The sequence below is a fragment of the Vanessa cardui genome, chromosome 28 (assembly GCF_905220365.1).
Source record: "Vanessa cardui chromosome 28, ilVanCard2.1, whole genome shotgun sequence".
Lineage (NCBI taxonomy): Eukaryota > Metazoa > Arthropoda > Insecta > Lepidoptera > Nymphalidae > Vanessa > Vanessa cardui.
The window spans coordinates 194,683-216,723 of NC_061150.1; the positions used below are offsets into that span (position 1 = coordinate 194,683).

The 22,041-nt window shown below is 47.6% G+C and overlaps 1 protein-coding gene across 5 annotated transcripts in view; it reads left to right on the plus strand.

Moving 5' to 3' along the window:
• LOC124541405 (spectrin beta chain) overlaps positions 1 to 22,041 on the plus strand; it is an 88,005-nt gene that overhangs the window by 47,823 nt on the left and 18,141 nt on the right. For 4 of the 5 annotated variants that reach the window (XM_047119261.1, XM_047119259.1, XM_047119258.1 and 1 more), the window contains 49 exons: positions 1,742 to 1,858; positions 2,543 to 2,700; positions 3,238 to 3,353; positions 3,791 to 3,903; positions 4,237 to 4,424; positions 4,987 to 5,125; positions 5,425 to 5,511; positions 5,936 to 6,066; positions 6,453 to 6,675; positions 7,083 to 7,285; positions 7,406 to 7,494; positions 7,665 to 7,818; positions 7,888 to 8,023; positions 8,115 to 8,327; positions 8,398 to 8,547; positions 8,672 to 8,842; positions 8,959 to 9,142; positions 9,539 to 9,711; positions 10,258 to 10,448; positions 10,537 to 10,731; positions 10,811 to 10,837; positions 10,971 to 11,145; positions 11,485 to 11,597; positions 12,053 to 12,165; positions 12,709 to 12,833; positions 13,059 to 13,204; positions 13,279 to 13,455; positions 13,571 to 13,664; positions 14,092 to 14,246; positions 14,508 to 14,616; positions 14,756 to 14,946; positions 15,024 to 15,258; positions 15,344 to 15,562; positions 15,780 to 15,973; positions 16,387 to 16,489; positions 17,132 to 17,277; positions 17,556 to 17,790; positions 17,913 to 18,086; positions 18,193 to 18,393; positions 18,717 to 18,879; positions 19,054 to 19,142; positions 19,365 to 19,478; positions 19,800 to 19,929; positions 20,121 to 20,321; positions 20,547 to 20,635; positions 21,054 to 21,194; positions 21,273 to 21,406; positions 21,507 to 21,692; positions 21,770 to 21,911. In XM_047119261.1, coding sequence (XP_046975217.1) covers positions 1,742 to 1,858; positions 2,543 to 2,700; positions 3,238 to 3,353; positions 3,791 to 3,903; positions 4,237 to 4,424; positions 4,987 to 5,125; positions 5,425 to 5,511; positions 5,936 to 6,066; positions 6,453 to 6,675; positions 7,083 to 7,285; positions 7,406 to 7,494; positions 7,665 to 7,818; positions 7,888 to 8,023; positions 8,115 to 8,327; positions 8,398 to 8,547; positions 8,672 to 8,842; positions 8,959 to 9,142; positions 9,539 to 9,711; positions 10,258 to 10,448; positions 10,537 to 10,731; positions 10,811 to 10,837; positions 10,971 to 11,145; positions 11,485 to 11,597; positions 12,053 to 12,165; positions 12,709 to 12,833; positions 13,059 to 13,204; positions 13,279 to 13,455; positions 13,571 to 13,664; positions 14,092 to 14,246; positions 14,508 to 14,616; positions 14,756 to 14,946; positions 15,024 to 15,258; positions 15,344 to 15,562; positions 15,780 to 15,973; positions 16,387 to 16,489; positions 17,132 to 17,277; positions 17,556 to 17,790; positions 17,913 to 18,086; positions 18,193 to 18,393; positions 18,717 to 18,879; positions 19,054 to 19,142; positions 19,365 to 19,478; positions 19,800 to 19,929; positions 20,121 to 20,321; positions 20,547 to 20,635; positions 21,054 to 21,194; positions 21,273 to 21,406; positions 21,507 to 21,692; positions 21,770 to 21,911 — 7,452 coding nt within the window. The remainder of the gene's footprint in view (positions 1 to 1,741; positions 1,859 to 2,542; positions 2,701 to 3,237; positions 3,354 to 3,790; positions 3,904 to 4,236; positions 4,425 to 4,986; positions 5,126 to 5,424; positions 5,512 to 5,935; positions 6,067 to 6,452; positions 6,676 to 7,082; positions 7,286 to 7,405; positions 7,495 to 7,664; positions 7,819 to 7,887; positions 8,024 to 8,114; positions 8,328 to 8,397; positions 8,548 to 8,671; positions 8,843 to 8,958; positions 9,143 to 9,538; positions 9,712 to 10,257; positions 10,449 to 10,536; positions 10,732 to 10,810; positions 10,838 to 10,970; positions 11,146 to 11,484; positions 11,598 to 12,052; positions 12,166 to 12,708; positions 12,834 to 13,058; positions 13,205 to 13,278; positions 13,456 to 13,570; positions 13,665 to 14,091; positions 14,247 to 14,507; positions 14,617 to 14,755; positions 14,947 to 15,023; positions 15,259 to 15,343; positions 15,563 to 15,779; positions 15,974 to 16,386; positions 16,490 to 17,131; positions 17,278 to 17,555; positions 17,791 to 17,912; positions 18,087 to 18,192; positions 18,394 to 18,716; positions 18,880 to 19,053; positions 19,143 to 19,364; positions 19,479 to 19,799; positions 19,930 to 20,120; positions 20,322 to 20,546; positions 20,636 to 21,053; positions 21,195 to 21,272; positions 21,407 to 21,506; positions 21,693 to 21,769; positions 21,912 to 22,041) is intronic. The other variant, XM_047119260.1, reaches the window with a different exon arrangement.

The window sequence follows — 22,041 nt, forward strand, 5'->3', positions numbered from 1 at the left end:
AATTCGGATATCGGTGTTATATTACCTTTCCTGCTCTTTTCCATACAATAATTGTCTCCTTCGAAAGTGTCTATGTTACTAGTAAAAGCTAGCGGCTTCGCTCGCGTTTAGGTTGTCATGTGTTGGGCAAAATAGGTTCAAGTTTTTTGTATCAAATTTCATCAAATTCAATTAGGTCGTGAAACAGCGACAGACAGACACAGAGTTACTTTCATATATTATACACATAAGGTAAGGTAAGGTAACAGCCTGTACATTTCCCACTGCTGAGATAAGGCCTACTCTTTCATTGTGGAGAGGGCTTGGAACATATTCCACCACGCTGTTCCAATGCGGGTTGGCGGAATGCACATATAGCATAATTTCGATGAAATTAAACACATGCAGGTTTCCTGACGATGTTTTTCCTTCACCGCCGATCACGAGATGGATTATAAACACAAATTACGCACATATATATAGTGGTGCTTGCCCGGGTTTGAACTCGAAATCATCGGTTAGGAAGCACGCGTTCTAACCATTAATATATAATATTAATATAGATAGTATAGATTGTATGTTATTTCATATACTATAAAAAATAGCAAAAAGTGTAGCCGCTCGTCGGGTACCGTTAGAACTTTAGAAGGCTTCTCAAAGTATGCGCTAGTTAGCGTCGCTAATGTCATTATATTAATATGATATGTTACTCAAATTGTATATGTCAACGACTCCCCCTTTGGACTGACTTGGTACATACTCATAGTAATATTCCTCGTATATTTTAACAAACAGCTAACATTATTGTCTTTGAAGGGTGAGTGAGCCAGTGTACAAGTATAATAAGTCTCAACGTTGATAGTGTATTTGCGACTGTTGGTTAATTCCATGACCTCCGTGGTCGAGTGCTGTGTACACCGGTTTTCATGGGTACGCCACTCCGAGGTACCGGGTTCGATTCCCGGTCGAGTCGATGTAGATTATCATTAGTTTTGTCATCAACATGTATGTTGTCTTGGGTCTGGGTGTTTGTGGTATCGTCGTTACTTCTAATTTTCCATAACACAGCTTTAGCTACTTACATTGGGATCAGAGTAATGTATGTGATGTTGTCTCATATTTATTTATTTTTCTAATGGTGTATGTAATAGTGTCTGTAACTTGGACTAAAAAATCAATCTACCAATATAAATTTAATTAAAAAAAAGAACAGATTTGTATTGAGGCCGAATTTTTATTTGGCCTGATTAAAGTAGTATTGTCCCTGATAACGGAAACACCGAACGCTCAATTATATAACAACCCAAAATAAATAAATTGCGATGTATTTGAACAGCTCATTTAATCCTGGTTAAAGAAAATTATAGATTATTTTTGAATCTTAACTTATATTATGAATGAGAATATTAGATTGTTTGTTTGTTTGTTACTTGCACGTCTTAACTACTAAACCAATCACATAACCACTCTGTGGAACCAGCTTTCGCGGGCTGTTTTTCTACATCGATACGACTTGGGTACCTTTAAGGAAAGAACGTATTCATTCCTTAAAAGCAACGCATTTGCCCCCGATGTTGGAGATAGCCATGGGTTTTGGTATTCACTTACCGTCAGATGAGCCACCCACTCGCCACCTGCACCATAATAATAAAAGATCGTCATAAAATTATTCATCGTCAGATGTACAGAATATTTGGTAACGCCAGTTGTTCTCAAACTTGTAAAGAATATTTGGATAATAATCTTGTGTTATCGTTTAAAGGTGCGCCTGGAATCGATCGGCGCGGAGGACATCGTGGACGGGAACCCCCGTCTCATCCTCGGTCTCATCTGGACCATCATCCTGCGCTTCCAGATTCAAGAGATCGAGATTGACGTGGTATGTTGCACTTTAAATATTTAACCAAACACTGAAAATCAAGCGATAAATCTCTTGATCCCACTGCTGGGCAAAGGACTTATTTTAAGGATTTGAAGGTCACAAAGCTTTATTATTCTCTAACCAAAATAGGGGTTATGATAAATTAACTACTTTGGTATTTAATTGAAGGAATATCATTGGTCAGAGTCTAGAGTAATCTATGGTAATGACTGTGGTTTCCTAAAAATTAGTCTTTTTTAAAGTCTGGACAGTTCTTATGAGAGCTTTGGAATTAAAATTAAAGTGGATATAAGTAGTTACGTGTAATAATGTTGTATTACAAAAAAATATATATTCATCAAGATCAGTAGTGCACAATATAATAGAGGTAATATTATGTCATATTATATATATCTATATGATGTATATTATGTCATATAGCTTATATATCAATCAATCAAACTATCTTAAGCATTTGCTTTTAACATACAATGTGAACTGACAAAGGTTGACGTTGTGTGTTTGAGAATAACAAAGGCGTAAGTTGATGTACAAATTTATAATTTTTAACCTTATAACTAAGTACAGTAAAGTGAGATTGCCAAATAAAACAAAACATATACTTTTATTATTAAACTGGTACCTTTAATAGGCTACACAAGCATTACTGTGCTTCTAATGTCCTATTTGAATCTTCACCAGGACGAAGAAAATGAATCATCAGAGAAGAAGTCAGCCAAGGACGCGCTGCTGCTGTGGTGCCAGCGCAAGACGAGCGGCTACCACGGCGTGCACATACACAACTTCACCGACTCCTGGCGCTCCGGGCTCGGGTTCAACGCCCTCATACACGCCCACAGGTACACACACAGTGCGACACGTGTAGCCCACAGCTGGGCCACCTGATGGTACGACTGGAAGATATGTTAACCAATCCTCATGGAGCTCCACCTTTGTAACGGAGATGTTATGTCACTTGGGTTCACAGGCTGGTAAGGCTTTGTGCAAGCCCCTCTGGGTAGGCCATTGATTTATCAGATATTCTAACGAAAAAATACAGTACTGAGTATTGTTGTGTTGTGTGTAACTACAGGCACAAGGGACATAACATCTTAGTTCCCAAGGTTGGGGCGCATTGTTGACGAAAGGAATGGTTAATATTTCTAACAGCGCCATTGTCTATGAGCGGTGGTGACCACTTACCATCAGGTGGCTTATATCCTCGTCCACAAACCTATAGCATAAAAAAATTACTGGAACACTCACAATCCCGAGTATCGCTGTGTGCCGATAAATCTTTACCTTTATAATATTCGTTATTTGAGAAGACACATATAAGCATTTTTGAGAATTTATCAAGTGTTCCCGTATAAAGTGTGTGCGTGTGTGTCCTCTAGGCCCGACCTGTTCCGCTGGGCGGAGCTGCCGGCCGGCGACCACGTGGAGACGCTCAACCACGCCTTCGACGTCGCGCACGCGCACCTCGGCATCCCGCGCCTGCTGGACGCCGAGGGTTCGTCTCCAGCCTGCACTACGTCTGTGCCATTAGGGCCTTAAAAGCTTGCCCCCCCCACCACACGGGACTAACTTTGTCTGTTGGTCTGTTGTGCGTTCACGACCAAGCCACTCAACCCATTAGGATGAAATTTGATTTGGAACATCTATCGCCAATGAAGAACATGAGCTCTTTTTCGCATCAAACATCTTAAAGAACGAACTAGTCGGTTACAAAATGTGTACCTACCTACCTTTGTGTGTGTGTGTACTTCGGAGAGCATTTAAAACCGTGGGCCCCAGAAACCTGGGGTTTTCTGGGATAGCCGACCAATTCGATTAGTTTACGCACTTGTGTTAGCATGCGCAGTCAAATACTAGTCAGAGGAAGATAATACTTACTGAAATGAAATCAAACGTTCATTGGACAGTATTACAAGTGTAACGTGTTTACAGACGTGGACACGACGCGCCCCGACGAGAAGTCGGTGATGACGTACGTCGCGAGCTACTACCACACCTTCGCGCGCATGAAGAACGAGCAGAAGAGCGGCCGCAGGATAGCGAACGTGAGTCCGCACCATTACGAGAAACTATTATACTTGCAAAATATACTTTATTCGAGTAGGCTTTTACAAGCACTTTTGAATCGACATTTAACAACTATATTAAGTAAAGCGTACCGGTTCGGAAAGTAGTTTCTACCGAGAAGAACCGGCAAGAAACTTAGTAATTACTCTCTTTCAATAATTTCGTCATGTTAGTTAACTACAGTTACATATCAGTATTAATTCCACCCCTTTTTATCGTCTGTATAATCTTGTATTTAATAATATGTCTTTACCTACACACTCAAAACTGTTACTTTAGCCAATGTAATTAATTTTGTTTTTATTTTACAGATTATCGGTCAGCTCATGGACTGCGACGGTCGTAAGACCGAGTACAGTCGCCTGGTCTCGGCTCTGCTGGAATGGATCCGGCTCAAGATCCAGGAGCTGAACTGCAGGGACTTACCCAACTCGCTCGACGGGATACAGAGACTGCTGCTCGGCTTCAAGCAGTACAGAACCGTGGAGAAACCACCCAAGTGAGTTACACTTCACCACTTACAGCCTATATAACCTATTTAGGGGCATGGGAAATATTCGTACGATGGCGTTTTCGAATTTTGCAAAGCATTCGATTGTATTGTACACAACTTTTGTGTATTCGATTAAATGTTACATTGTAAAATGCCTCTCAATCCCATTGCTTCATACTTTATTCGAAAAGCTTAACAAAATCTCATTAAAACAATATTTAACTAGATCTGTGATAAAATGGGGTTCCATAAGGATTCATTTTAGGTCCTTTTCTATTTTTCGTATTTAGAAATGACAAAGCAGCTTCGATTTGTTAAATTAGTTTTGTGTTAAATAAAATTTATATATTCTTATTCAAGTAGTAAATTTAAAGTATTTATCGGTTTATTATGAAAATGTGACTGAAAAGAATTGGCAAGAAACTCAGTAACAGATATTCTTTTCATTATAGTACATACTGAGTGTACTGTATATTCTTCTAGGATTCAAAGTAACAGTCTGCTTAAGTTCAATTATGTATGTTTTCATAAAACAGTGTATTTATTTCTATTAAATGTTTACCTTTAGATACATTGAACGCTCAGAGATCGAAGCTCTGTACTTCCACATCAACACCATGCAGAAGAGTCTGGTGGGAGAACCGTGGGCGCCGCTAGAGGGTCAACTACCTCAGGACCTGGAGAGAGCCTGGCAGCAGCTGGAACAGGTAACGTTATAGACTAGCGACCTTAAGTGACTTCACACCTGTGTAATTTATCACAATAATACCCTATAGCATTCAAGAATTATGTACCTTTGTTACCAGTGAAAATATATTTTGAATATATGAGCAAATTTATTATATGTTAACATACGTGATAATAATATGTTAAAACCCCCATTAGCATATATTCCTCATATGACATTGTCTTAAGTTCAAAAATCTGTTCAAATGAAGGATGTTGGATATATCTTCAGATTACATATATATATGTTGTGACTTATCCGTGTGTTGTTGTTGTCCAGGCTGAACACGCCCGCGAGCTGGCTCTCAGGACGGAGCTGCTGCGGCAGCAGAGACTGGAACAGCTCGCTTACAAGTTCCACACTAAGGTACAGTCATTCTGTGATCAATTATTTATTATATAAGGGTTATATTTGGAATCCACTCAAAAGTATTCATAATGGGTTGCGAATGAGTAACTAACGGGAAGGGGGGTATTTGAAAGCCTCGTCATATATTCTACTGAGGGGACTTATGTTATTGAATAAGTGTATTTGGTAGAAGATGATTTATTACTGACTAATTAGTGCAACGATCTTAATATTTATATGCCATCTGACTTACATACTACTTATTACACTACACTACCACTTTTTCGTTGTATTTCGGTTTGAAGAGTGAGTAGGTATGAATTGGGTATTGGGGACCCTTTACTATCAGATGGCAGGTTTTCTAGCATTCTTATGAAGCATAATAATGAATCTATACTAACTTTTTATTTAGTTATATTAATGATGATAACACTGGTTACAGTCCGTGCTCCGCAAAGGCTACTTGAAGGAGATGATCCAAGTGCTGTCGGACCCGCGCTACGGCTCCAACCTGGCGCAGGTGGACGCCACCGTCAAGAAGCACGAGGCCATCTCCGCCGACATCCTGGCCCGGTGAGTGCCCTACTGATCACTACCGCACTAGGCTTTGATGCCAGATTCAACAGTTCCTAAATATATAAAATAAAACAGGCAGCTTAAATTCTCTTCATTTTTCTGCTTATAGCTAAGAGCTTTTATGAAATCAAAGCCTATTTTTATGTGTAACTATCCCATAATCTCTGGGGAAAAAAATGCCTTAAGCTATTATTATAAGATTAAATATTACATTTTTAACGTCAGATATAATTTCAATAAATCAAGGTTATTCGAAAGAATTCTAGATATTCTATCAATTTTTTTTTTTTAATGACATTTAACAGCGAAAGTTATTATTGTCCATTATTCCATATGTGAACCGAGTGGCTGTTGATAATATATAACTTCTTCTAATCCACAAGAACGGAGCGCTTCGAAGATCTGTCAGCGATGGCGGCAGAGCTTGTCAAGGAGAAGTACCACGGAGCGGAGACAGTGTCGCGCACGGAGCAGGCCGTGCTGCAGCGCTGGAAGGAGCTGCTGGAGCTGCTGGAGCGGCACAGGACCTCGCTGGCGAAGTTGGCTCACTTGATGGCGCTGCTGAGGGAGGCGGAAGCCGTCGCGCACACCCTCAACGAAATGAAGGTATTGAATTATTTTTAGTAAATTTGTATAATTAGCACTTCTAATTCCATTTTTTATATTTGGCTCCTACACCTTTAATTGGTGGTAGGGTTTTGTGCAAGTCCGCCTCGGTAGGTACCACCCACTCATCAGTTATTCAATCGCCAAACAACAGTACGCAGTATTGTTGGGTTCCGGTTTGAAGGGTGAGTGAGCCAGTGTAACTACAGGCACAAGGGACATAGCATCTTAGTTCCCAAGGTCGGTGGCGCATTGACGATGTAAGCAATAGTTAATATTTCTTACAGCGTCATTGCCTATGGGTGTTGGTGACCACTTACCATCAGGTGGCCCATATGCTCGTCCGCCAACCTATAACATAAAAAAAAAACAAGACATCAAATTTAAAGTAACATTACCAACCGCAGGCACAGTTCCAATCGGAGGACGTTGGCCGTCACCTGGTGGACGTGGAGCGGCTGCTGCAAGCGCACGCGCTGCAGGAGCTGCAGCTGGGCGCGCTGGACGAGAGCATCCGCCGCCTCGCGCGCCAGCGGGCCGCCGTCGGCGCCGCGCACAGCACCGCGCAGCTGCAGGACCAGCTGCAGCGGCTCGAGGACGACTACACCGGGTGAGCAAGTCTCTTACCACTTGTGTATGCCCACTGCTGGGCAAGGTTACTTCATCATGAGGAGAGAGATCAGTTTAAATATTTACATAACTAATACTCGATTAAATTTTGTATTTCCAGCCTGGTCGCGGCCGCTAAAGACCGCAAGGCGCGATTGGAGGACGCCAGGAACCTCTACCAGTTCCTGGAAGACCACGACGAGGAGGAAGGTAACGAGCGAAATGATTTTAAATATAGAACTCATCATAGTGCAAATATACTATTACTTATTTGTTATAATATTATAAATAGATTGAAGGCAGTAAAATTGATGTTTAATGAATTCATAAGATATATAATTGGCGTGGGAGTAACCCTTTGTGTCGGTTTCCGTGTGCAGGCTGGGTGACGGAGCGCCAGCGCATCTGCCGCGCCGACGTGGCGGCCAAGGAGCTGCGCGCCGTGCTGGCGCTGCGCCAGAAGCACACGGCGCTGCTGCACGAGCTGCGCGCGCGCAGGCACGTGGCGCAGCCGCACCGCGCCAAGGGACTCAGGTCGGTGGCGCCGCCAGGGGGGCATCGGGACCGACTGCCGACCCATGCTAACGCTCTCTCTCTCCACAGTCTCATCGAGGCCAAGCACCCCAAGAGCGCCGAGATAGAGCGCCGTCTCGCGTCGCTGAGTGCGCAGTGGGAGCTGCTGCAGGAGCTGGCCGACGCCAGGGACAAGCAGCTGGCCGACGCGGCCGAAGCTCACCAGGTGGGTTCCGCTCCCGTCTGCATCTTTATGTTAATAAATAAATATCGCACCATGGTTGAAAATTGCTACTAATTCATTATCAACCCTGCAGTTCTACGGCGACGCAAACGAGGCGGAGTCGTGGATGCGCGAGAAGCGCGCGCTGGTGGCGAGCGCGGACTGCGGACACGACGCCGCCGGCGCCGCCGCGCTGCTGGCGCGACAGCGCGCGCTGCACGACGAGCTGCGCGCGCACCGCGCCGAGCTCGACGCGCTGGCCGCCGCCGCGCGCGCGCTGCGCGACCGCGGCATCGACGCGCTGCAGGTGCGCACCCCCACCGCCCCCCGCCACGCCCCCCCGCCGGCCCACACTCACCCCCCGTGCGCTCCCCCAGCTCCCGACCGAGGTGGAGGCGACCGCCGGCCTGGACCAGGAGGAGGAGTGGGTCAACGAGTCGCGCCTCGTGCCCACCGAGGTCTGGGAGGAGGAGCCCGTGGAGCGACTCGAGCACCGCAACGTCACCGAGCAGAGGAGCGTCCCGCAGGTACAGGCATTAGATTAAAAAAAATGACAAAGTTTTTTTGGAAGTCTCTTGGATCGTGTTAGAAGCAGTCATTCATTTATTAGAATAACTAATGTAAAGAGATTTACAATAATGTTGTTTTAAGGTGAAAGCACTGTACGCGTTCAGCGGGCAAGGCATAACCATCGCGAAGGGCGAGGTCATGTTCCTCATCAGCAAGACCAACCCGGACTGGTGGTCGGTCCGCAAAGCCGACCGGACCGACGGGTTCGTGCCCGCCAACTACGTGCGGGAGATCGAGCCCAGAGTCGTAGCCGTGAGTATATATGTATACTGGAATCTTGATTACGGCATTATGTACCCAATCCCACTACTGGGAATTTCTCTTATGTTGGGGGAAAGGTATGAAGCTTTACCACATTTTGTGTCCAGGTGCAAGTACGTCGACCAGAGAAGGTCCGCACGGTGCAGCGCGTGAAGAAAACGGTGCTGGTGAAGCAAGTAGTGCAGGTGCGGCGCGGCAGGCAGGAACCGGCCCGACGTGCGCGTGCGCAGCCGCCGCCCGCCCGGCTGCCGCCCGTGCGCGTGCGCATGCAGACCATCGAGGATGAATACGGTGAGGCAGAGTCAAATTCCTTTATTCAATGAAGAGGCATAACCCTTACTTATTGGTGGTCAAATTACTACCACCGGTTCGGAAAAGAAAACACCTTGACCTGAGAGGAACCGGCGAAATAAACTTACGGTCTTTTTTTGTCAAATTATTTAAATTGAATATGAATAGAAACAACCATGAGACGATCGTTTCGTTCCCGAGGTGTGCTATTGATCATAAGCTCACTAATTGTAGAGTAACCTTTCGCACACAGGCGTTCCTTAACAATCATTTTGAATTTGGCAAGAGAACCAAGCAGGCACATGAATATCGTATAATAACTAAATCGAATCTCACCTGTAGTCTGGAATATGTAGTCAAATAATAGGCCATGCTTAATATAAGCTTTGTGCACAGAGGAGCTTCTGAAGCTGTCCGAGGCCCGGCGCCTCCAGCTCGAGGACGCCATCAAGCTGTACAGCTTCTTCGCGGAGTGCGACGACTTCGACAAGTGGATCAAGGAGAAGGAGAAGATGCTGCGGACCGACGACGGCGACGACAGCGTCGACACGGCCAAGAGGAAGTACGAGGTGCGGCTCGACGCGTGGTCACAGCTCGATCGCGACATTTGGGCGACTGTATTGCAATGCCACTCCCAACAATTTAAATTGTTATTTTTTTATAATTTAAAAAGAGTAGATAGACCAGTGGTTAGAACGCGTGCATCTTAACCGATGATTGCGGGTTCAAACCCAGGCAAGCACCGCTGTTTCATGTGCTTAATTTGTCTTTATAATTCATCTCGTGCTCAGCGGTGAAGGAAAACATCGTGAGGAAACCTGCATGTGACAAATTCCATAGAAATTTTGCCACATGTGCATTCCACCAACCCGCATTGGAACAGCGTGGTGGAATATGTTCCAAATCCTTTTCCTTAATGGAAAAGGAGGCCTTATCTCAGCAGTGGAAAATGTACAGGCTGTTACTTTACTTTATAATTTAAAAAAATATTTAATAGTTATAAAGATTAAAGATCCAACAATTTGTTTTTAATTTCTTTTCTAACTTCTGTATTATACGAGAAGTTTAACTTCTGTATTATACGAGAAGTTCATATGTGATGTTATATTTTACAGAAATTCGTAACCGACCTCTCGGCGGCCTCCAAACGTCTGGAGAGCATCGACGCAGCCGCGGAGGAGCTGGTCGCCGCCAACCACAGCCAGGCCGCTCGGGCCACCGCCAGGAGGCAGCAGCTGCGGCAGCAGTGGGAGAGACTGCTCAGGCTCAAGCAGCAGAAAGAGAAGAGCCTGGAGGGGGCGTCCAGGTACAAATTGCTTATTAAATATATAAATACTACCTAATATGCAATGATTCAGTAGTAGCAAGATTAAATTAATGGTCGTCATCGCCAGCGTGGAGCTGTTCAACCGCACGTGCGACGAGGCGCTGGAGTGGATGTCGGAGAAGGAGCAGCAGCTGGCCGGCAGCGGCGCGCCCGCCGCCGACCTGCGCACCGTGCGCGCGCTGCAGCGCCGCCACGCGCAGCTCGAGCGCGAGCTGGAGCCGCTGCGCGACAAGGTGCACACCGTCACGCTGCTGGCCGACGAGTGAGTACCGCCACCCCCCCCCCCCCACGCCCCCGCGCGCCCGCCGCCCCACTACTAACCGCCTTGTCTTTACATGCAGCGTCTTAAACTGGTTGCGTGTTCACTGGTACGTTCAATTCAATTAGACTTACCGCATTCCCCCACATCGCCAAACTTGCACATTAGTCGTAGTAGCCCCTTCCGAGCGCCCGGAGTCCGGATTAGTTGAATGAGTAATGACGTGTGGTGCGTGCGCGCAGCGTGAAGTCGCAGTACCCGGCGGAGCGCGCCAACGTGGAGGGGCGGCAGCAGCAGCTGGAGCAGGCGTGGGGGCGCTGCCGCGCGCGCGCCGCCGAGCGCCGCGAGCGCCTCGAGAGCGCCGTCGGACACCAGGTGTTCGAGAACGGCGCCAAGCAGCTGCACGACTGGATACAGGTAACCTCGCTCACGGGACCTCCCCAGCTAGTTTGTGACAATCGCCTCTTATTGTAATGTGTAAACCTAGAAACAAAATATATGTTACTTTGTTTTATATACCTACGCCTACTATTACAAAAAAGACGCTATCGTTATTTCGGCCGGCTATCGTGGCGCCATCTATGAAATTTTGATTTGAAGTTGATTGAAATAGAGCTCACACAAATATATTGATATTTCAGCTTGCTAGTGATGAATTCATGATAATTTAATCTTATGTAATGCTCATTTATGAATTGAAAGTGATGTCATGTGACATATTAATGCATTAACAAGTTTGGTGTGGGCGTTAAACAGAAGGTGCGCGAGCAGGTGTCGCAGGAGGTGTGCGCCAAGGACGTGGCGACGGCGGAGGCGCTGCTGAAGCAGCACCAGGAGCTGCACGACGACATCAGGGCGCACGACGACGAGTCAGTAGCCCGAACCCTAGTTATACGACGAGAGACTTACCACTTACATTCAGGAATCGAACCTCTCAGATGAACACTGACAAGTGTTTATGATATACGACGTCTGTGGTCGAGTAGTGTGTACATCGGTTTTAATGGGTACATTCCAAGGTCCAGGAATCGATTCCAGGCCGATTGTATGTAGAAAAAGTTCATTAGTTTTCTATGTTGTCTCATGTGTTTATGATACCGTCGTTACTGCTGATGTTTCATAACACAAGTGCTTTAGCTGCATACATCGGGATCAGTGTAATGTATATGATGTTGTCCAATTAAAAAAAAATATATATATATATATATTTATATAGTTCGAATCAGTCGATCGCAGAATTAAACTGCACAATATGCCATAGCCATGTGTAAAATAAGGCTACTTTAAATATGTCATGAGATGTAGGTGACTTGTGCGCTTGCAGGTTCAAAGAAGTGATCGGTCTGGGCCAGCAGCTGGTGGGCAGCAACCCCGCCCTCGCGGACGTGGCTGAAACCGCGCGACAGCTCGCCGCAGACCAGGCCACTATTGCCAAGGGTATGTACTGAGTATCCAGATCTTAAACAAAATCAAAATATACTTTATTCAAGTAGGCTTTTACGAGCACTTTTGAATCGTCATGTTACAACTATATAAAGTGAAGCTACCACCGGTTCGGAATGCAGATTCTACCGAGAAGAACCGGCAAGAAACTCAGTAGTTACTCTTAACGAACGAAGACTAAATTGAACGTAGAATGAAATGCATGCGGCCATCAAAACAATACCACAGAACAGATTTGGACCAAGGCAAGGGAACCTGTCTGTGAAGATCTATTTATTTAAGAACACAGTACAATGTAGTTCAAAGGCGTCATACTAGTAGTTAAAAACATCCCGAGTACAGTTTAATCTTGTTCATTAGTCTCGGACTCCTTATGTCAGTAATCTAACGTCTAACTAAAACTAAAATTTAACAATCAACAGGAGGCTCGAATTGCTATTTTAATTAGTAAGACCGTAAAGTCGACGATGATATACTTTCAATCACTCGTATTTTAATATAAGTGAGGTAATTTCTGTTTTAATTTCTTTCTCTCAGAGTGGAAGGAAAAGGACCAGTACCTCCGCCAGTGCCTGCAGCTGCAGAGCTTCCAGCGCGAGGCGGACCAGATCGACGCCTCGAGCGGTGCGCACGAGGCCTTCCTCGAGTACCAGCACTGCGGCGTCAGTTTCATTTTATTTCATTTTATTATTATTGTTTAATGATTTCACTCAATATGATATTATCTGTGGTAAAATTAGTCTATTGAAAAAATTATAAAGTTATTCTGGAAACAAGATAATTATAACTTTTTGTAAGTTAAATAAACATAAAGTTATCATTAATTAAAAGAAAGGAAATCATATGCGATACAAAAAATGACCATGTGTGCTAACCATGTGCTGTAGTCGTCGGTGGACGAAGCGGAGGCGCTGCTGAAGCGGCACGAGGAGCTGGAGGCGCGACTGTCGGCGCAGGACGAGCGCGCCGCCGCCTTCGCGCAGCGGGCGCACGCGCTGCTGCAGCAGCTGCCCGAGCACTACGCCGCCGAGCGGTGAGTGCCCGCGCACACACACACACGTGACGCTCGGAGGAGCACGCTGAGTAACAAGTCCCCCCCCCCCCCAGCATCTCGGCGCGCTGCGCGGGCGTGCTGCGGCGGCGCGACGCGGTGCGCGTGCGCGCGGGCGAGGCGCGGCGCGCGCTGCTGGCGGGGCTGGCGCACCAGCAGTTCGTGGCCGCCGCCGACGAGCTGCAGGCCTGGATCGGCGACAAGACGCGCACGGCCAACGACCAGAGCTACCGGTACTGTACACGCGACGCCCTATCGATCTAATTTCATCTTTTGAGTCACTGGTATCTTAGAAGAGACCAAGAACTTACTAATTAATTTGCTTACATGTATTAATTTTTTCCACAGCGATTTGGCCAACTTGGAACGGAAATTACAAAAACACGAAGCGTTCGAGAGAGAGCTGCAGGCGAACGAGAAGCAGCTCAGAAACGTGGAGAGCGTATGTATTGTCTGAACTTATTAGCTGTGACTGTTGAGCGACTCTATTGATGACCTGTAGCGCCCTCTAGCAGCGAGGTCCAAAAACGTATATGATATACAAACTGCTCCTATTTGTGCCGACTTTAATGCTGGTACATCAAAGAAGTCTATTAACATTAATGTAACAATATACATTATTATTTTACATCGAACCATTGTATGTCTGTCTACATGTTATAATATTGTAAAACTAAAGTTTTTATTACATTGTCCATTGAACGCGCTTATATCAGAAAGTACTGGTTCAATTAAAATAAATCTTTTAATATTAGATATATTTAATTTGACGCTACGACAAGTAGGAGAATAATATGTAATACAGCCAACTAAATATTGACATATATATATATCAAGTAATATATTTGCTATGTCGCCGTGCTGTTCAGATCGGCGAGTCGCTGCAGAAGTCGGACAGCGCGCGCGCGGCCGTGGTGTCGGCGCGCCTGCAGAGCCTGCGCGAGGACTGGGCGGCGCTGCTGGCCGCCTCCCGGGACAAGGGCGGCAAGCTGCGCCAGGCCTCGCAGCAGAGACTGCTCCGCCGGTGAGACTCATACACAGTACACCAGATACTCGATTGAAGTCGATACCATTTCAAAGGCTAAATACTCAATCATCACCCAGGCTGTAAGTGAGACGGCTAAAAGTAGCGACAGCAAAAAAATGCAAATGTGCTTAGATTAGATTTGTTGTTTGTTTTTTATTAAAAATAATTTCTGAATAGTCTGAATAGGTTCTTGTACATAGAACTTAATGATGAGTTTGTGTCATAGTCTGATTAACGTTATGTATGAATACCCTGCAGGTCGGTGGAGGACGCAAAGGCTCGGCTGGTGGAGTTGGAGCGCGCTCTGGGCAGCCAGGAGCTGGGTTCGGATCTGCGTTCCTGCAAACGGCTGCTCGTGCAACATCAGGTACGACGTCACGAGCTTTTCAATATTAATTGTATGAATAAAATCGACGATACTATTTTTTTTAATTTAATAATGTATAATGTCTATGGGCGGTGGTGTACTTACTCGTCTTTATTTCAAATGTTGTTTATACCCTTAGGCGCTGGAGCAGGAGCTGTCGCTGTGCGAGCAGCGCGCGGAGGCGCTGGCGGCGCAGGGCGGCGACCTGGTGTCCGACGGGCACTTCGACGCGCCCGCCATCGAGCGCGACTGCGCCGCCCTGCTGCGCGCCGCGCAGGAGCTGCGCCCGCAGGCCCAGCTGCGCCGCCGCGCCCTCGAGGACAGCCTCCAGTCAGTGCCGCTCCCCGCTGTACACGCGTGAGATACGTTGGCGCTCCGCCGGGTACTCACGCGCCGCCGTCCCGCAGGCTGCACAAGTTCGCGGCGGAGGTGGTGGGCGAGCTGGCGTGGGTGTCGGAGCGCGCGGCGGCGGCGGCGTCGGCGGCGCTGCCCGGCGACCTGCTGGCGGCGCAGGCGGCCGGCAAGAAGCACGCCAAGCTGCGCGCCGAGCTGCAGGGCCGCGCGCCCGTTGTGCGCCGCGTGCTGGAGCGCGGCCGGGAGCTGCGCCCCGCCGCAACTGAGTCGCACCCGCAGGCCCACCGGGTGAGGCGGCCGCGCTGATATTACACACCTGTACTTTTATTTCAAGAGTAAGAAGCAGTGTATCGACGAATATGTTCTGTTTCAGATCAAGGAGCTTTGCGATCAACTGGAAAAGGAGTACACGGGCGTGTCGCAGGCGGCCGAGGAGCGCGCCGCCCGGCTGGAGGCGGCGCTGAAGGCGCAGCAGTTCCTGCACGAGGCGCTCGAGGTGGACTCGTGGCTCGCGGACAAGGCGGCCGCGCTCGCCACCGCGGACGTCGGCAACGACCGCCACCGCGCCACGCAGCTGCTCACGCGACACAAGGTGACCACTGCCCTAACATTGCTTATTAATAAGCGGTTATATCACCAGTTTAAAATAGACAAACAAGTAACCACTGCTATGGATGATACGGACACTTAAATGATTTGCTAACCCTTATAACGTACCTCTGCTTACCTGACTAAGACTTCTAAGTATCTAAGCTAAACGAAACATCATTACAAGTGATGGCATAATATAGTAAGCTCATATTCTTCAGGCCGTCGAGCTGGAGCTGGACACGTACGCGGCCATCATCGCGGAGATGGGCCACGTGGCGGCGTCCATGGCGAGCGGCGGGCACCCCGAGGGCGCGGCGCTGGTGGAGCGCCACGCGCAGCTGGCCGACAGCCTGGCGCGCCTGCAGCGCCGCGCCGCGCTGCGCCAGGCCGCGCTCGTCGAGAGCGTGTGCAGGTGACTTGCCATACACTGCTCACTCGCCGCGCACAGCCCACGCGTGGAATATATCCTCATGGTGTCGGCGGTGAAGGAAAACGTCGTGACGAAACCTGCATTTGACTAGTTTCACAGAAATTTTGCCACATGTTTATTCCATCAAACCGCATTGGAGCAGCGTGGTGGAGTATGTTCCAAAAACCTTCTTCTCAAAGGGAGAGGAGGATTTAGTCCAGCAATGGAACATTTACTAAGGCTGCTGTCATCTCGGTGTCCAGACTGACTGGAGTTTTAAGTTTGAACACATTATATGTGTACATATTTAATAATGACAATTCATGACTCGCCGAGAGAGACTTTACAATAATCATATTTGTAACATTTTCATTCCTGTAGTCATAAAATTTCATGTAGTAAACCAATAATTTCAGGCACGAGTACCTCGCAGAGAGCGCGGAGCTGGAGAGCTGGATACAGGAGCAGTACGCGGCCGCCTCCAGCGAGGACTACGGCCAGGATTATGAACATCTATTGGTGAGACACAAACTCATAATAAAACTTCTTGGGGTGTATATTGGATCTGAGATGGCCCAGTGGTTAGAACGCGTGCATCTTAACCGATGATTGCGGGTTCAAACCCAGCCAAGCACCGCTGATTCACGTGCTTAATTTATCTTTATAATTCATCTCATGCTCAGCGGTGAAGGAAAACATCGTGAGGAAACCTGCATGTGACAAATTTCATAGAAATTTTGCCACATGTGTATTCCACCAACCCGCATTGGATCAGCGTGGTGGAATATGTTCCAAACCTTCTCCTCAACGGGAGAGGAGGTCTTTTTAGCCCAGCAGTGGGAATTTACAGGCTGTTGTTGTTGTTTTTGTTGTGTATATTGGAAAAGTGGAAACATGGCAAAAAAAACCTTGTATCCACATGTGGAGTCTGAATAATATCGTCGTATAAACATTACTTTTTGTATTACTGACACATTAAAATTGGAAACAACATTAAGTATAGGTGTGTGCATATATCGGCACTGCGTAAGGCAGTCCCCCAAGGTCATCCCTCTTTGTGGAATAGATTATACCTATTTGACATATTACTAATGTCTAGTAGCGATCCATTGATCATCAGCCACCCGAGCTGGTCTTCCTAACGATTTGTGTCTCCCACAGATCCTGCGCTCCAAGTTTGAGGAGCTGCGCCACCGCGTGGAGAGCGGCGCCGAGCGGTTCAACCAGTGCGAGGAGCTGGCCAAGAAGCTGCTCGCCTCGGAGAGCCCCTACATCGCCGACATCGAGAAGAGGCAGGAGGCGCTCGGGTACGCTGACTCAGTGATTAGTTACAATACAAGATTTTTTACCAATAAAGCTGGAGTCGCATGCACACGAGTTTTTACGTGTATGTGTGCACACACAGACATATCATCATATCATAATATCTGTTACTCTTTAATCCAGTGTCTTTAATTGTCCCGCTCCTTGTTAGCTTCGGCCTCGCGAGCCACTAGAGTGTCGAGAGAACTAGTAATCGTAAACTAACTAACTACCATTGTCTTAACATCGGTTCAGCATATAAAAAATAAATAATGTTTTCCAGCGAGTCCTGGCAACGTCTCGTCGATCAGATTCAGTCCCGTAACGCTCGACTGCATGCTGCGGGAGAGATACATCGCTTCCACCGCGACGCCAGCGAGCTGCTGGCGCGAGCGGCGGACAGGCGGGCTCGGCTCCAACCGCCGCCCCCGCCTCGCGACTTGCGGGCAGCTACCGCGCTGCTGAGAGACCACGATACGGCTGAGAACGATTTGGCGGCGATCGATGCACAGATGCAGGTGAGTGACAGAATGATCTGTCACATCATCATATACATCTATTTTAACGGAAGAAAATAAATATAATTTAACTGTTCTGTTTTGTAAGTCTGGATATTTTGATAAAAATATCTCTTACGCAGGTACTGCAGGAGGAAGGCGCCCGCCTGCAGCGCCTGTGCCCCGGCGGCAACGAGGCGCAGATAGCGCTGCGCCAGCACGCCCTGGCGGACGCCTGGACCGCACTGCGGAGCGCCGCCGACGAGCGCCGCAGGCTGCTGCACCAGCACCTGCAGCTGCACCAGTTCTTCTCCGAGGTCAGTGTCGGCTGGACGTATCTTGCCATAAATGATCTACAAAAATGTACATATTTTTTAGCATAAAACAAAGAGAACTACTTTTCTCACCTAATGTGTTCCGTAGGTGCGCGACCTGTCATCGTGGTCGAGCGCGCTGCGCGGCGAGATGAGCGGCGCGGGCGGCGCGCGCTCGGCGGCCGCGGCGCAGGCGCAGCGCGCGCACCACGACGCGCTGCGCGCCGAGATCGACGCGCGCGACGACAGCTTCCGCGCCGCGCTCGACGCCGGACAGCGCCTCGTCGCCGACGGGCACCCCGCCGCGCAGGTGCGCCCTATCACGACTGTTCAAGATCAAATGATATTATGCCAAATAATCATTTAGTTTATGATTTGGTCAATAGATGGCGTTACATGTATTTTACATCGCGCTATAGAAATGTTTTTTCTAAAGTACAATACAATTTTTGTAATTTCATCAAGTGAGAACAATTACACTATCTGACCAGCAGTACATACTCGGTGGTTTTATTTTGAAGTCTCACAGTACCAATACTACCGGGTAACAGCCCTAACAACGACAATGTCTCAACGAGCCAGACTGCCTACCATCGAGAATCATATTTATATCGTCCAATGATGTGCCGACAGGAAATCGAGGAGCGCTGCTCTGCTCTGCTGGAGGAGCGCGCGCGGCTGCAGGGCGCGTGGGCGGCGCGGCAGGTGGCGCTGGACCAGCTCATCGACTGGCACTGCTTCCTGCGTGACGCTAAACAGCTGCACGACCTCTGCTCGGCGCAGGAGGCCGCGCTAAGTACGCACAGACTAACACAAACTATTTTTTTCATTACTTCAGAATTGCATACAAGCAGCATTAAGTCTTAAAGCCCTAAACCTATTCCTCAGATGGAGATAATGTCCTTGCTTACGAGTGAGACGTTTGCTGGCTGTGTCTTTAACTCAATATTAATGTAATACTGTTCAACAGGCAGTGAGATATCGCCGACGAGCAGCGTGGAGGAAGTCGAGAATCAGCTCAAAAAGCACGAGGCCTTCGAGAAGTTACTCGCAACACAGGTGACGACACGGTCTTTTGTTTATACCATGACGGAGAAAATGTACATGTGTATGGTCAACAAAAACTATTAAATTTATTTTTAACTTTTTAAATTCATCTTTGGTCCATCATAACATAGCTTTATATGTGCGGATAAATATATGATATTCAATTACCATACTGTAGTGAAATAACGACATATTTTTATGATATTTTTTTATCTAAATCGATGTATGCTTCAGGATGAGAAACTGACAACGCTGAACAGCCACGGCGACAAGCTGCTGCAGCAGAACCACGTGGAGAGCCAGCGCATCGCCGACGAGCTGATGAACATCAACGACAGGAGGAAGAAGGTGAGCGTCGCACACCTAACCGCTTCTCAATTACAATAACGCATTGACTAAATGTGAGGTCACCGGTTCAAATACACTCTAACACCACAATTTGTGTTTATAATTCATTTTGTGCTTTAAAGGATAACATAGTGAGGAAACCTGTGTATCAAATAAAATTCTGCCACATGTGTTCTAATTTTAAATTATTTCTCTAAGAAAAGATAAGGTGTTTTTGTCCAAGAGTGGAACATTAATGGTTCACTTACTCATGTTAATATTGATGACTGAGTAGCTAGCTCTTCGTATCTGATTAATTTATAATTACTCTTACGTACGCAGCTGTACGAGTCAGCGGGCTTGCGTCGCGAGGCGCTGCTGCGCGCGCGTGCGCGTGCGCAGTTCGCGCGCGACGCGGCCGAGGCGCGCGGCTGGGTGGCCGACAAGCTGGCGCAGCTGCCCGCGCACCACGGTGAGGCGCACGCGCACTCACGTGCAGCGACGCATTTTACCATCATCATATCATCCTCCTACCCTTACCCCAATTTAACTTTGGGTTCGGCGCAGCATGTCTCCTTCCACATTTTTCCGTCTTTCACACACCCAACCGAATTTTTTTTAAATTTTGTTATAAATATTCTAATTAAAAAATAATAATCCCAGGTGAAGTGACGAATCTAGAGGACAAGATCAAAAAGCTCCAGAAGCACCAAGCGTTCACAGCTGAGCTGGTGGCTAACAAGGCGCGACTCCAGGAGATCCAGAGCCTCGCGACCCAGCTGACCCCCGACCCGGAGGTCGAGAAGCAGCTGCAGGAGCTCCACAAAGACTGGGAGAGGTTGGAGACGGCTACAGAACAGAGAGGTACGTTGTGCGTTTAAGTCTAGTCCGTATCTACATATACTGAAATTATAAATGTGAAAGTAACGATGCCCGTCTGTGACATCAGATGACTACCAACGCCCTAAAATTCCCTAAAATAATAACTACGCCAACGGGTTCCTGTAACCTTATAACAATTATCAGACTCGTAATCTTTAATCTCACACGAATCAAGCAAAGTATAAATGTTTTAACTAATTTTCTCAGGCCGAGGATTAGAGGAGGCACAGGATATCCTGGAGTTCAACCAGCACCTGGACAAGATCGAGGCCTGGATCAGGGATAAGGAAATGATGGTAAGGTTCTGTTTTATTCACTTTATATAATGGGACTATTATTGAGATGGTTTAGACTCTTGGGTTCTTACGTCCAACAGTTTCGACTCGCACTTGACCGGTTTTTGACGGCCTCCGTGGTCGAGTGGTGTGTACACCGGTTTTCATGGGTACGCCACTCTGAGGTCCCGGGTTCGATTCCCGGCCGAGTCAATGTAGATTATAATTAGTTTTCTATGTTGTCTTGGGTCTGGGTGTTTGTGGTACCGTCGTTACTTCTGATTTCCATAACACAAGTGCTTTAGCTACTTACATTGGGATCAGAGTAATGTATGTGATGTTGTCTCATATTTTACAAAATAGATGATAATTATTGCAAGTAGTGGCTTGATGTACTTTGTAGGTGTTGTAATGTCGAATGTACTTTTCTAATGTGCAGGTCCAAGCCAACGAGACGGGCAGGGACTACGAGCACTGCGAGGCGCTGCTGCGCAAACTCGACGACCTAGACAGCGACATGAAGGTGGACGACAAGCACGTGCGGACCATACAGGCGCTCGCGCACAAACTCTTGCAGCAGGTATGCTATCATAAGACGAAATTACTTAAATCATATATCGTGAGTCAAAACAATTAAAAAATAATATTGATCATGTAGGGACCGACTCAACAAGCGGAGACGGTGTCCGCGAGACGCGATGCCTTCCTCAGCAAGTGGAAAGCGCTCAGCGGAGCCCTGCAGCAGTACCGGGAGCGACTGACCGCCGCCCTGCAGCTGCACTCGTTCAACAGGTGAGCGATAAGTGATCGATCGTGGTCCCTTCATACCAAGTGTGACAAGTGTTTCAAGAGACAGCGAGTGACCATGTGACCATGTTGCCCGGGCCCGCAGGGACGTGCAGGAGACGAGGTCGCGCGTGTCGCGCAAGGCGGCCGTGTTCGCCAGCGCCGAGTGCGGGCGCGAGCTGAGCGCGGCGCACGAGCTGCGGCGCCGACACGAGGCGCGCGCCGCCGAGGCCTCCGCCGTCGCCGGCCGCGTCGCCGAGCTGCGCGCGCAGGCCGCGCACCTGGCGCGCAGGTACACATACACATGCTGCCCCCCCCCCCATGTGCTCACGTCCGGCGAGTGTCTAACGTGTGACGTCGCACCCGCAGCCACCCGGAGCAGGCCGAGCGGATCGAGGCCAGCCTGTCGGAGCTGGACGACGCGTGGGACAAGCTGCAGCAGCTCGCGGCGCAGCGCACCAAGATGCTGGACGAGGCGATCGCGCAGCACAAGTTTGAGGAAAATCTCAAGGTGAGAATGTTCGAAAGTTTGTCTAGTCAGTTAGTTAAACGATCAACTGCAATAATTAATGGTTCACCTAGAAAAGCAGAAATATTAGGTTATTTGAAGGTTATTTGAAGAAAGATACGTAACTTTTTTC